Source organism: Phoca vitulina, unplaced genomic scaffold, assembly GCF_004348235.1.
Source record: "Phoca vitulina isolate PV1807 unplaced genomic scaffold, GSC_HSeal_1.0 scaffold20, whole genome shotgun sequence".
NCBI lineage: Eukaryota > Metazoa > Chordata > Mammalia > Carnivora > Phocidae > Phoca > Phoca vitulina.
Window position 1 is genome coordinate 19,685,365 of NW_022589723.1, and position 15,253 is coordinate 19,700,617.

General features: G+C 34.5%; 1 protein-coding gene across 8 annotated transcripts in view; it reads right to left on the reverse strand.

Moving 5' to 3' along the window:
* The window catches only part of FAM214A (family with sequence similarity 214 member A), a 97,455-nt gene that overhangs the window by 17,044 nt on the left and 65,158 nt on the right, over positions 1-15,253 (reverse strand). For 7 of the 8 annotated variants that reach the window (XR_004300996.1, XM_032416952.1, XM_032416951.1 and 4 more), the window contains 7 exons: positions 13,993-14,177; positions 12,906-13,108; positions 12,485-12,610; positions 9,868-11,707; positions 7,954-8,073; positions 4,732-4,811; positions 3,923-4,031 (listed from right to left, as the gene is read on the reverse strand). Coding sequence is in view for 7 of the 8 variants with exons in the window: in XM_032416952.1 (XP_032272843.1) it covers positions 3,923-4,031; positions 4,732-4,811; positions 7,954-8,073; positions 9,868-11,707; positions 12,485-12,610; positions 12,906-13,108; positions 13,993-14,177 (2,663 nt within the window). In the remaining variant the exon portion in view is untranslated. The remainder of the gene's footprint in view (positions 1-3,922; positions 4,032-4,731; positions 4,812-7,953; positions 8,074-9,867; positions 11,708-12,484; positions 12,611-12,905; positions 13,109-13,992; positions 14,178-15,253) is intronic. The other variant, XM_032416947.1, reaches the window with a different exon arrangement.

Genomic DNA, 15,253 nt, shown 5'->3' on the forward strand with positions numbered 1-15,253 from the left:
GACAGTTCCTCAGTAAAGCTTTCCTCAGTTCCTTTAACACAGAATGGATATAGGAGGACTGAGGTAATTTCTTTTACAATGATAATTACTTGAGTTTATACATTACTTACATATTCAGTTGACTGTAATATCTATAAGGCAGGAACCTTATCGTCTAGCTTTGTATTCCTAGCATACAGCATAACACATGGTAGGTACTCAAAAATGTTTCCTAAATAAAATAAATGTAAAGATGGATAACATTTTCATAGGAAAACACATAAAAAATTCTTATGGATAAGGCCAATGACCTATATTAGTTTCTGACTTTATTCAGCTCTTTATGACTTTAATATATTAGCACGCATGCTAGGCCCTCCTCAGTACAAAACAAGAAAAGGAACTAAAGGTATGGATTATAAAGTAAGAAATAAAACTGACCCAATTTGTAGAAGATATGAGTGTCTATGTAAAAAACTCCAAAGAACAACAACAAAATCAATAATAAGGAAACTGAGCAAGGTCATAGGCAATTACACACACACACACACACACACACACACACACACACACACACACACAGTCACTTGTATTTTAATATACAGCAATGAAGGACTGAAAACTAAAAACCTTTTTTTCAAAATTTTTTTTAAAGACTTTACTTATTTATTTATTTGACAGGGAGAGAGAGAGAGAGAGAGACAGTGAAAGCGGGAATACAAGCAGGGGAGTGGGAGAGGGAGAAGCAGGCTTCCCGTGGAGCAGGGAGCCCGAAGCAGTACTCGATCCCAGGACCCTGGGATCATGACGTGAGCCGAAGGCAGACACTTAAAGACTGAGCCACCCAGGCACCCCTAAAAACATTAAAAAAAATTTTTTTTTTTAAGAGAGTGGGAAAGAGAGCATGCACCAGGGAGAGGGAGGTGGCAGAGGGAGAAGAGAATCTTAAGCAGGCTACGTGCTGAGTGTGGAGCCCCACACGGGTCTCAATCCCACAACCCTCGAGACCACCACCCGAGCCGAAATCAAGAGTTAGACAATCAACTGACTACACCACCCAGGAACCCTGAAAATTATAAACATTTTAAGTATAATTTATAATGTCACCTGAAAACATGGATTAGATATAAATCTACAAAAATATGTTTAAGATATGCATGCTGAAAACTACAAAACATCGATGAAAAAAATAAAATAGCTAAATGAATGCAGAGATATACTATATTCAGATATCAAAAGATTAATGTTCTGGGGCACCTGGCTGGCTTAGTTGGTAGAACATGTGACTCAACCTCAGCATTGTAAGTTTGAGCTCCACTTGGGTGTAGAGGTTACTTAAAAATAAAATCTTAAAAAAAAATTTAATATTCTTAAGATATCAATTTTCCACATATTGATCTATATCAATGCAATCCAAACAAAATCTCAGTATTCTGTTTTGTAGAAATAGATAAGCTAACTCTAATAGGATGTTCATTTCATAAAAATGAAACACTTGACTATGAACTTCATACCATATATAAATATTAACTCAAAATGGATCACAGAACTAAATGCAAGCGCTAAAACAATAAAATGCCTAGAAAAAAAGTTTCGTGACTTTGGATTAGGCAAGTAGTTCTCAACCAGGGACATGTATCAATGTTTAGAGAAATTTTTTACTGCTACAACTGGAGGGAGGGACAGACAGTGGTACGGGACTCTAATGGTTAGAGGCCAAAGATTTTGCTAAATATCCTACAATGCATGAAACAGATCCCATAACAAAGAATTATCTGGTTCACATATCAATAGTGCCAAGGTTGAGAAGCCTTGGGTTAGGAAAAGATTTTTCAGATACAACATCAAAATCAAGATCCATAAAATAAAATAATAAATTGGACATAATCGGGGAGCCTGGGTGGCTCAGTCGGTTAAGCGTCTGCCTTCGGCTCAGGTCATGATATCCACAGCAGCTTTATTTTTTAATCTTTATTTTATTTTTTTTTTTAGAGAGAGAGTGCACCAGTGGGTGGGTGGGGGGGAGGATGCAGAGGGGCAGAGGAAAAGGGCGAGAGAGAATCTTAAGCAGGATCCACGCGGGGCTCAATCTCATGACTCTGAGATCATGATCTGAGCTGAAATCAAGAATCAGATGCTTAGGGGTGCCTGTGTGGTTCAGTCATTAAGCGTCTGCCTTCGGCTCAGGTCATGATCCCAGGGTCCTGGGATCGAGCCCCACATCAGGCTCCCTGCTTGGTGGAGAGCCTGCTTCTCCCTCTCCCGCTCCCCCTGCTTGTGTTTCTTCCCTCACTGTGTCTCTCTCTGTCAAATACATAAATAAAATCTTTAAAAAAAAAAAAAAAAAAAGAATCAGATGCTTAACCAACTGAGCCACCCAGGCACCCCTCATAGCAGCTTTATTTGTAATAGCCCCAAACTGGAAACAACCCAAAGGTCTAGAATCAGGTGAGTGAATAAACAAATTGTGCTATATCCATATCATGGCAATAAAGAGGAATAAACTCTTGATACCCAGGACAGCTATAAATTAAAAAGGACCTAGAAGAACTTCTCTGTATTTTTCAAACTGAAGTCAAGTGAAAGTGTATGCATATCTGCACAAATACATTCCAGTGCACTGATCATTTAACCATCTTCCCTAAGATTTTCACATATCACATGCTTTTTTCCCCCTCACAAATTTTCTTGTAATACAAAGGTTGCAGAACATCTGACACTCACAGTGGCCTTATCCAATTTTAAAATAATGACAGAGAATAGAGTTCAACATCTCTGAAGTGATACCTTGAAAGTGACATAGAAATCAATTTACCATAAGTCTTCATTTTAAAACTTTGAAAGATAGCCTAAAAATTAAAATTTAGTTTTAAAGACAGCATACTGTTAACATATTAAACCACCACAATTCCAATGAAGCTATTTAAATTAAAACTACAAATTTTAAATTATTTTCCCATAAAAAAACTCACCAATTAAATCACTTTTAAAACCCATTTACAGGTTTCATGTTTAAGGTTGTTTTTCTTTTTTTATTGATGTGTAGTTGGCGTACAGTATTATATTAGTTTCAGGTGCACAGTGATTTAATGTTCAAGGTTGTTTTCTAATTAAGGATAACCAATCCCATAATACACTTGATCCCAAGTAGAAATATTCTTATTAAATAAAATAGCACATTATTGGAGACCTTTACCCATTCAATTTTTAAAAAATAATCTTATTTTATAATAGATTTAGATTTATAACAAAGTTGCAAATAGAGTTCAAAGAACCATTTGATTTTGAAAATCAACCTCCTTGATCATGAAGGGGCTGCTATCAGCCCACCTCCTCCTTCCTGGGTCTCAGAGCCAGTACTACCATGTAAGGTGTGGTTAAGTCTCTTTTTTGGCTAGATTAATGGACTCCTCACTGCACTTTATCTAACTCCTCCATCTTCCCTACAAAGTACCCAGTTCTAGGATGTCACTACCAACAACTCTAACTTCACTTCTTACAAAAAGGAAGAGGAAAAGGAAAAAAGATGGAACACTACATCAAAAACTAATGATGTAATGTATGGTGATTAACATAACAATAATAAAAAAGAAAAGGAAAGAAGATGATTTCAAGGATTTGAAAAATACAATCCATTTCTTTATTTCCCTTTCACAAACAAATGACATAAATAACACCCTAGATCTAGGTTAAGAAATGTCGGCTCTGAAAATAATTTTTTCTTAAGATTTTATTTATTTGACAGAGAGAGACACAGCGAGAGAGAGAATACAAGCAGGGGGAGTGGGAGAGGAAGAAGCAGGCCTAAGCAGGCCTCCCCCCAAGCAGGGAGCCCGGTGCTGGGCTCGATCCCAGGATCCTGGGATCATGACCTGAGCTGAAGGCAGATGCTTAACGACTGAGCCACCCAGGCACCCCTTAAAATAATTTTTAAAAACATTACCTCAAAATTTCCTAAGAGGCTAAGACTTGTTATAGGTGGAGCACTAGAACTCAGAAATGGTTTTTCATGAATATCTGGATCATCTTCAATGTTTAAACACGGTCGAGGACTATTAAAAAGAAAATCAGCAAATGAACACATTAAGCACAATATTTTCTAATTTACTTTTTGTACAAAGTTAAATCAGGAGAATTTGATCAATTTTAATTTTACTTAAACTATAAGATAAAAAATTAATCCTAACAAATTTTAAGATATGGAATATCTAGTTTAAAATCCTGATTCGATTTTATGGTCCTTGCTATAATATTTGACAAAAAAATAAAAGTAATATCCTAGAAAGTTTCAAGATAGAACCTAATATATCACACAGTGGCATCTACGAGAAATATATAATGCAGCCTTCTCTATCAGTCTTAATCGTCAGTTAAAAATGCAAATACAAAGGCAAAATTATGTGACTAAAGAAAATAATGAGAGTATTACTTGTCAACATGGAACACATTTCCAAGGCTTTTTTGCAAAGAAGTGTAAGGCGAAGGAGGAGATGAATGACCAGAAATATTCAAACTTACTTAAGTGTTTAAAACCAATGTGTTTATTATGATGACCCATATATAGTAGCTACTCAAGCTACTCATTGTCTTTCTCCTTTCTTCATAATTAATAACTGTGTGTGAAATATTTAAAATAAACAACTAGAAAATAATACTCCTGTTAAAGTTGTAATTTTTAGAGTAAACATTTATTGCACAAGACTAGAAATTAGTGTAATATTATTTCACATACACAAATTTTAAAATAAATACCTTCTAGATGATAAGCTTTTCAGATGCAGTAATGAAGAATCCAAATCAAAGCAACCTGATTGTGTCTTTCTTTGAGGAACCTAAGATCAAAATAATCATTTGTGATATTTAAAAACACTGTAATTTTTTCTTGAATTGATAGAACACTTTTCAAATGAAAGCTAAGCATATACGGCAAATAATAAAACTTCTCCCAAAACAGCTTACTTACAATAATGCTCTTTATTACATACTGTTCTTATGTTCTCATTTTATTAACTGGTAGGAAAAAACAGATAATTAATAAAAGCACTTTTACTAGGTTTTGACTTTTTAAGAAGCAGTATTTGTTTTCTAAAACCAAATCTTACATGGAATCCTAATATATAAAAAGACTTTTACCTTTTTACTTTATTATATATAGTTGACCCTTGAACAACGCAGGGATTATGGGGCACTGAGCCCCCCCAACCCTCTGCAGTTGAAAATTCACATATAAGTTTTGGTTCCCCCAAAACTTAACTACGAATTGCCTACTATTGATTGGAAGCCTTACCATTAATATAAATAGCTGATTAACACATATTTTGTATGTTATATGTGTTATATACTGTATTATATTCTTAAAATAAAGCTAAAGAACATGTTACTAAGAAAATCACAAGGAAGAGAAAATACATTTACAGTAAAAAAAAAAAAAAAAGAAAAAAAGAAACCCACATGTAAGTGAACCCAGGCAGTTCAAACCAGTGTTGTTCAAGGGTCAACTGTACTTCAGTATTTTGTGGGGGTAATAAAAGATTGATAGCTTTAAAATAAAAAGAAACAAAAAAGAAATAGTGATGGGAGCCTGGGGTCCTGCCAGGTCTGCTGCTCCCTTAGTCCATCCCCACCCCACTGTACGATTCCAAGAACCCTGGAGCTTCACAGAGAACAGGATTGAAAAATACTGCTCTGCATGTTCCATCACCATTGTCTACCACAGTATATTTAAGACACCAATCAAACCAGCTAGATAAAAATATCCTAAAAATGAAAGAGCCAGGTGTAAAATAAAGGTAAAATCACATATAACATGCAAATTAGAAAGACTTGTTTCTAGAATATTAAATATCTATACCTATTAAATATATTTTTTAAAGATTTTGTTTATTTGACAGAGAGAGAGATAGTGAGAGAGGGAACACAAACAGGGGGAGTGGGAGAGGGAGAAGCAGGCCTCCCGCCAAGCAGGGAGCCCAACTGGGGGGGGGCTCAATCCCAGGACCCCGGGATCATGACCTGAGCCGAAGAAGACGCCTAATGACTGAGCCACCCAGGTGCCCCATACCTATTAAATATGATACTGAAAGTCTAAATAGTCTTAATAGTTTTGAGAGTTTACAAGTGTACCATGCTATTTTTTGTAGTCAGAACTTAATGTGAAGTTTTCTATCTAAACTCTGTCTTTAATTCTGAAAAGTTCTTTATTTCTTCTGATACTGCATTTTCCTGGTTCCATCTAGTTCTACTTTTCAGAATTTGTACTAGACTTACACTGAACATCTCATTTTATCCTCTGTGTCTCTTTCACATTTTACCATCTCTCTTCCTTTCTGTACTTCATTCGAAGTGCTTTCTTAATATCTGTCTCTCCATTCACTCAATTGCTATTCAACTGATTCTAGTCCACTGTTAATCCATCTGTATTTTTATGAACACGTGTGTGTGTGCACAGCAATTAAAATATTTTTCATACTTAAAATTTTGATTTATTTATTTTTGAAGTACACATGTTCTTGCATCTCGACCCCTTGTCTGTCCCTGTCCCACCAGAGGCATTAAACCCTAGCATTATATTAGGTTCAGATATCCTAGAGGGCCATAATTTGCCCCAAATTTGGAGATTTATCTTTCTTTCTCTTACATTATATTATGTATTTAAGAGTTATACTATGTATTATTGTGTATTAAAGGTTATATTCTATCAGGATTTCTGTGTTTGAGGAGGAAGGGTCTGCCTTTATCAACTCAGTCCACCATACTAAACAGAAGTCTACAGTGCCTTTTATATTGGTATGATGCTGACCTATTTTTTTTTCTGATCACTTGGGTCTTTTATTTTATTTTTTATTTACTTATTTTTAAAATATTTTATTTATTTATTTGACAAAGAGAGAGAGTGAGAGAGGGAACACAAGCAGGGGGAGTGGGAGAGGGAGAAGCAGGCTTCCCGCTGAGCAGGGAGCCCGATGCGGGGCTAGATCCCAGGACCCCAGGATCATGACCCGACCCGAAGGCAGATGCTTAATGACTGAGCCACCCAGGCGCCCCTCACTTGGGCCTCTTAAAAGTACCCCATAGGTAGGTCATATATTTGGGGTTATTTTAAATTGTTTGGAATTTAACTTCTCTAAAATAAACATTTATGGTCCAAATTATAAATTTAAATTCTAGATTTCTTATTCAATAATTATTTTTTGAACATAGGCCAGATATTGTATCCTTTCAGTTTGCTTAACACAGATAAAACAACAAAAATTATCTTATGTCAGTAGCAAAACATACATGTTTTTATTCTGCTATGATATTGATCACTTGCCTCAGGTTTAACTGAAATGGCAGGTATAGCAACTAACTACTGATTGCTTACTATGTGTTAGGAATGATACTAATCATCCTCACAACACTAAAAGAGACAGTATCACCTCCTTTTTAATGATGAAGAAACTGAGGCTCAGATTACTGAACTAATGTCACAAATGTCACACAGCTAGGGTGAAGTCAGTGTGACTCCAAAGCAACACTCTTAACCATTGCACTCAGATCTACAAATCTATTTGTAAATGTAGAGTGGGGAAATTTATATGTCTCAAAATAAGATATGGCATGGCTTCCAGGTTAAAGACAACCACAAATTTGATTCCCAAATGACCGAGCTGGTGGTGTCAACCAGCTTTGGTGCTAAGATACAAATTTATACAAACCCACTTGACACTAAATATTTTCTTTAAATTTAGTAACAATTAAAATATTAGACAAAAGAATTTCAGAGAAATTTTATAATCCTAATATTTTTATTCATGCTTTTAGCCTTTCCCCATATTAACACATAACTATTAAATAAAAAATAAAATGTTTCCTAACTGGAAATTTCTGTTAAAGGTATTCAAATTCTTTTCAATTACAATTTGGATAAAATGATTTGTAAACATTTTAGATGTTTCCAACTTTAAATATGAAATAAGAGGAAAAAAACCTTACAGGACTTGAAAGAAGAGGCAATCCAGTTCGAGGATGAAAGGCTCTGGTTGAAGTTCCATCTAAGGAATGAAAATTATGTTTCCTCCAGACACTTGAATGTTTCAGTGGTATAGTCTTCTGCTAGGAAAATAATTAGATTTTATGGTAATATTTAAGTAATTTGTGATTTTATTCTTATTCCTAATATGTACTGAGGTATTACATCCTTGGTGGTGAAGTTGGTGATCTATAGATCTATATCTACACACACACACACACACAGACACACACACACACAGACACACACACACACCCATTCTTACTTTAATCAGAAAACAATGTCTAAGTTTTTTCTAGGATACTGAATAAACTCAAATATTCTAAAGAAACTATGTCCAAATATAATTGCCTAATCAACATATGGTCATATTTATAAATCCTCAGAGTCTAAAATCCGGTAAACTAACATTTGATATTTTTAATTTGTAAAAAAGAACACAAAACAAAAAAACTACTCACAGGTAGAAAAAATAGAATATTCTAAAATATAAAACTATGTTACTATTAACAGACATTCTCAGAGCATATAATTTGGTGGAACATGATACAGAAATACAATAAATGTGAATTAAAAATATATATATAATGCAGTTACAGTACCATGTTTTTGAAGTGATACAGGAAACAGGCTAATTCTTCAGAATTAGGCAAGTTTAAACCTGAACACCAGAAATTCATAGTAACACATGAAAATCAGAAAAGACTAATTTGGGTCCTGGCTCTGCCATTTGCTAGCTTTGTGACCCTGGGCAAGATTCTTAAACTCTCTAAGCTGAGGATCCTCATTTATAAACTGGAGTTAGTAGTAACACCCAACTTCATAGTTTAGTGGAAAGATTAAGTATGTCAACATGTGTAAAATATTCAGAAAAAGGCCTGGGCACTTAGTAAATGCTGTATGATTATATTTAAAACAAGAACATGAAAAAATAAATCTTAGTACCTTGAAAAATACTATAGCCAAATTAAGCCACCCTATTAGGTACCAGAAAGGATCATGAAAAGCTAATTGTTTTGTGACAATTATAATTTTAGGAAATTAGAAACTACCATTTGATTAAGTCCATATGTTAGAGAACTAATTTTAGTGATAAAGATGAACTAAGGTCATTCAGATTTGGATCAAGGTAGTTAAGAAGTAGTTTTCCATAACTGAGATTTAAATTTGTGATAATACTTGGAGAAATAAGGGAAATTAAAGTATAACAATAATTTTCTAAACTTAAAAAATGGTTTTGTATAAAGTCAAATAAAATGGAAATAATCAAAGTATCTTCTTGACATAGTGCATGGAAGGTTTACAAAATATTTCAAAATCTGTTATTTGATTGCTGTTATTTGACTGTCACAAGTGGGATAGGCACAAGAGATTGATCATTCTCTGAGGAGACTGAGACTGCGGGTTTTAAAAGTTACATGACTTACTCAGTGTGACTTAAGGACCAAATTGTGAAGTCAGGACTGGAACCCAGGTATTCTGACCAAAGCCTAGTAATTTCACTATAGATATTCCTAAAATCCTTAGCTGAGTGGTAGCATAACACAACGGGCACACTGTATTAGGTCAGAGCTGCTAACAAACAATATGCTAAGCGAATGAGTTTCATTTCTGACTATTTACTCTCCAGCACTTGTCCATAGTATTGAAATAACTAAAAAAAATGGGGGGGGGGCATGAAGAATTTATTTAACATTTGCTCTTAAGTGGGTTATTTAGAAAGGATGTTAATACTACTTTTACTGCAGGTTTATTGTAACAGATTGTGTACTATAATTAATGGGCACCTTGGGCCTTTATAACTAGAGTTCCTGTAAACAAAATTCAAACCATATGACTGTTTGAGAAATATATTTGAAATATTAGATGTTACCTACCAACACCTCTGTACTTTTCAGTCGCTCACATGTAGACAAACAGTTTTTGATATTCTTTCTCTGAGAACAGTTTTGCGATTTTTCATCAATTGTCTCTTCTTTCTTATCCTGTTCATTTTTCAATTGGTCTGGCCTTTTGCATTTGAAAATTTCATTATCGTTGAGATAATTTTCTATACTATTAAGTTGAGTATTTTGCTCACATGTCTTGGGCCTTTTTGAGTCTTTATTTGAGCACTTGTTTTCATGTTTGTTCAAATATCCAGACATTTCCAACACAGTTTTTATTTTTGAGTCATTTTTCTTGGAATTCTCAAATTGATGATTGTTAAAAGACACTGGATTACAATTTTCATTTTTTATTATTTTTTCCTTATACTTATTTGTGCAAATCTGTTTGTCGGTACTGTTGGAATTTGAATACTGTTTATCGATTTCATTGCTAATTTCTTGCTCCTTAAATTGACACTCAGAAAGTGTATTTTCCAATCTAACTGTCAAATCTAAGTTATTTTTTTTGCAGTGAGGCATATTTGAGGGAGTCAAAAAACCAGTAGCTTTGTTCTGTGTCTCTTGAAATGTATTTTGGATGATTTCACTAGGATTGTCCTGATACAAATTTCTTATCTGAGGTTTCAAAGAGGACTTGACTTTACTATTGCATTTAAAAGAACTCAATGAATTACTGAGTATTAAGTTTTCCCCTTCACTGCTGTCTTCTAGTAAGGAAAATTTTTTATTAGAAATGGAAACGGAGGTGTCATCCTTGTTTTTCTTCAACAAATGTTTGTCTTCATACAAACTCCTAAACACTTTAGAAGGAACAGAATTGGAGTCATGCACGTTGAATGACTGCCGGGATATATGTGATGCTGTTGGATCAATATGCTCCAAGTGTTGTGCAATCCTTGCGATAACATCTTGCCGCTCCTGGAGTAAAGAGCCTATCAAAGGATTAGTCTCACCAACAGACTGACGAGAATAAAGACCATCGGAAATGCCAGTTGCACTTTGAGGAGTTTCTGGTTTTACTTGAATTTTTCCCTCATTGGTGTCTTCTGAGGAGGTAAGCTCTGGACTACCATAAGAAATGGAGAATGTTTCTTTACATTTTCTCACATTTTCATTTTCTTGTGAAACTCGGAAAAGTTTTGAATTCAGTGAACTAGACTGCTGCATATTAAACGGATGTCCAGAAACATGTGAAGTGCTCGGATCACAATGAATCAAATGCTGAGCAATTCTTGCAATAACTTCTTGTCGCTCCTGAATTAAAGAGCCTATTAAAGGATTAGTCTCACCAACTGATTGCCAGGGACTCTGGCGGCTAGAGACATTGGAATCAATCATTGAAAATGATTTTAAAGTTCTGACTGGTGTTTCATGTGACTTTTTATCTCCTCTACCACTGAAACCCAGAATATTGGCTTGACACGTTCCACAGTCAGATTTACTGCCAGTGCCTGGATACAGTTTGACATTTTTGACAGCTGCAGTGTATTCTGGAGTTGTGCCATTTTTTGGATGCAGTACGCTTTCAGGTGCCATGGTCCAAGACTGTTTGCTACACAGACGCTGTGAACTATTTGTACTACATTGTTCTGCTTCATTAGAATTGCGGTGCTGATGGGCTTTAAGTTCATGTTCTTGAATTCTTTTCTCATAAAGGCCAATATTAGTGTGAATACTACAGGTCAACACTGGGTAATTAGACTGTCTGGGCAAGGACTGAACGCTGACTTTCAAGGCCACATTGTGAGAAACATTGGGAACAGGAAACACATGTTCAATTGGAGTCTGTGAAAAATTCCACTGCAGGTCTACATCAGCAGCACTGATTCTAGAATCATACAGAAAAATAGGGACTCAACGGATTATAAAACTTATAACATTATTGTGTATTATGAAAAATTTCAAATCATCATATACTTATCTTTGTTTACATTAATTACTGTTAAAGGGAAGTAAAAAGGCTTTACTTTCAGCTACTTTACCATGCATGTCATTCTGATAAAACCAATATAAGAAGCACAATAGTTTATGCTTAGAATAGGGATGACCTTTTTAAGAACACTAGACTACTTAAGCATTAAAGCTCAAGAATATTATAAGTTAGAGTTATTTGTCAAAACAGAAAAAAATGGACTTTGTATTTACTACTAAATAAATGGATTCAGCTAATTCTGTTGTACAAGGTGATTATGAGATACTAGCTATCTCATGGCCACCTGCCTGCAGAGACAATTAGATAGCTGTTCAGCGTCCTGTAAATTTATAATTTTCAAGATACAAAATTAAGTAAGTCTACCATTATGGAAATTCAGCAGCCCAGAAAGTTTTTCTACTGTATTTATAATGGTAGCATTAAGTCCATTGTTGGTTCTCGAAAGATAAAAAAATGCTCTGAAAACTATTCTATGCCAAATTTAACCCAAAAAGCAAAGTTCATACTGATTCCCATTTAAATTTCTCTAACTTGTTTTGAGAAAAACTTCAGTAAATTTTATCTACTTACATTTAGAAATGAAGGAAATTAACTGTTTAAAAGGTAAAATATGATTCAGTAGCTAACCCATATAATTGAATGCACACTATTCTTATTTTGCCCTAGACATACCTGTAAAGGATATTTCGTGGAATAGCACCATGAGAAACACTCAGCCAAGCACTTAATTGAGAAAAAAACACAAATGAGCGGACGGCCAATAGAAGAGTCTTCTCTTCAATGAATCGATCTCCACTCCTAAGGGAAGTAAAAAGTATCATTTAAATGTGAGCAAGTATGAAATGACTGAATTGTAGAAAGATAGAAGCTAAAATAAACGTTCAGGATGTGTGCTTTCAAGAGCACAGAAGTGCATTTACTAGAGTCACTTCAAATCACGTAAGTACTAAATGTCTAAATTTTACTGCATAAAAGTAAATAGTAAATAGAAGTAAATAGAAGAATTCAAAGACATGACATATTACTGAAATAATTTATAGAAAGCAATGGAAAACCTGATTTATCAACAACTTCAAACAGTACAACAACTCACTGTCGAGGAACTGGCTCCAATACCCATCTTTCTAATAATAATGCATCTTGCTTAATTGCAGGATCATGGAGATCAATTCCTTCTGTGGTGGGCCCATCATCACTGTAGCAGCAGTCTGGTAGTAGCATCACTTCCACCATGATTGGAAGGCTATTCTTCCACAACAACGAGACCTCAGACCTAGTTCTTCTGGCTTGGCGACACTTAAGGGAAAACGAATATAAGCAAAATGTCTCAATAGTCCACGGAATTTTATATTTAAATTTTAAAATTATAATTGAAAAACAGACTTCTATATGAGAAATGAGTCATCAATGGGAGACCTTTGCATAGGCTGGTCTATTTAGATTTCATCATTAAGTAATGGATTAACATTACTGAGTTCTACAATGCAAGGATTAGTACTAAACATGTATGATGCAAATTTCCTTGGGGGTTACTTTTGTTCTATTTTGTGGAAAAATAACTGCCATAACACAGTATCTGACAGGCCTTGAGGTGGCCAAGCCTAGTTTGTTAATTATATCATCGTTACAAAAGAAAGATTCATTCCAAGTGAAAACCAAAGTATTAAAAATTCATTTTCATTAAATGCTCAAAGAAGACAAGATTTTAAAAGTGTAAATTTAAACTAAGAAAGGAACTGTTGAGAAAATCCTTGTACACTACCTACCAAACTAAGTATTTTTAAACATTAATATGATAGCAAAAAGGATCCTCCCATGGGGGGGGAGGGAAGGAATATCAGAGGGACACTGACTAATGCGAGGAAAATAATCATGAAGATAATGCTAAATAAACACAAAGTCAATAGTAATAATAATCTTAAATCTGGCATGTGAGAAGGCAGGTATGAAATTGGCTGTCAACCTGTATGTTGATTTGCAAAGGTACTTACTGTGCTTTCAAGAGCATTTAGAGTCAAGGTTATTAGCTATGGTCCAGGATTAGGATTGTTTTCATTATAGTTTTAACCGATTTTATATTTAAACGTGAACACTGTAATTATCATTTAACACAAATGATGACAGAATTTCAACTAGTTTATATAAATATAAATAAAAAATACTCAACACACAATTCTCACCTGAGCCAGCTTGTCACTGCACTCATGTTTGGTAGTTACTGGGTAACAGGACTGTGCTGGAGGGCAATGGAAACTTTCTGTGCGACCTTTTACAGAACATTCAGGTGTTCGACCTTCTGTTATTAACAAGGCCAAAGAGACCAAGAACTCCTCTGCATCATATTCAAAATACTCATCTAGTGTATCTGGTATTAAAAAAAGAAAGAAAGAAGAGTCTCCAAATTAATGTATTCTTGATAAGAACTTACCTTTTACATCTAAAATACCTAATGTCACAATCCACATTCAAGCATATTCACTAACAAAGAGTGAAAGGGGAATAAAAATGAGGCAGTTAAAATACAGTAAACTCTTGATTCAAAGTTATACAGGGTAAGGAGAGGATGGATAATTCCAAATTCCAGTTAAGACAAAGATGGTTAAAATTATGGCATAAAATTATTTTTACGTAAACTTCAATTAAAACATCTAAGATTCAGGTATACATTTGTAATTCTATGGATATTTAGATTTTTGGATGTCAAGTGCAACAGTTTTCGCACACAAAATTTCACCAATAACCAAAGGGTTGAAAAGTCTTGTGTCATACATTTTTAGGTAAATGCTTTATTATTATTAAATATTAGAGAGAAGATGCAAATTCAAATGCATGTTTCTCCCCTTTCCCTTGCCCCTTTCTTATCTAGTTCCTTGTTCTCACAACCCTAATTCTGTGCTGTGGACAGTCAGAGCTATGGAGCCCTTCTCTGCCAATGCTATACAGCAGTATTAGTTTCAAAGGAGAAATGCTGTAATTATCCAGTAGGCAATGTAGGCCCAAATTGCTACATATAAAGTGTGTTACTTTTTGGTTACTACTCAGTTCCAAAAAAATCTAATCTGCAGGTGTTTTCACTTATTTGTAATTATTTTTAAATTTCTCATAAGTGCTCCAAGTTTGTGAAACACAGTTAAATTTCAAAAGTGTTAACCTACTACACAGGTTGAACGTGTGTGCAAATATACACACACAAAATTCAGTTTGTTGTGCAATCCAATTAAACAACACATACTTTAAGTACTTACTACACTGTATTAGGTGACAGGGATACAGAGTTCTACTGCACATAGCTCCTGGTCGCAAAGGGTTTATGATTCAGAAATGACTTTAAAAGCAAATAGAACACTACAGCATTTGATAAATGTGTAACAGTGGTAAAATTTTGCAAAAGAGGTAGGCACTGAAATAAAAAAGCAGAATCAGACCTATAAATACAGAGAA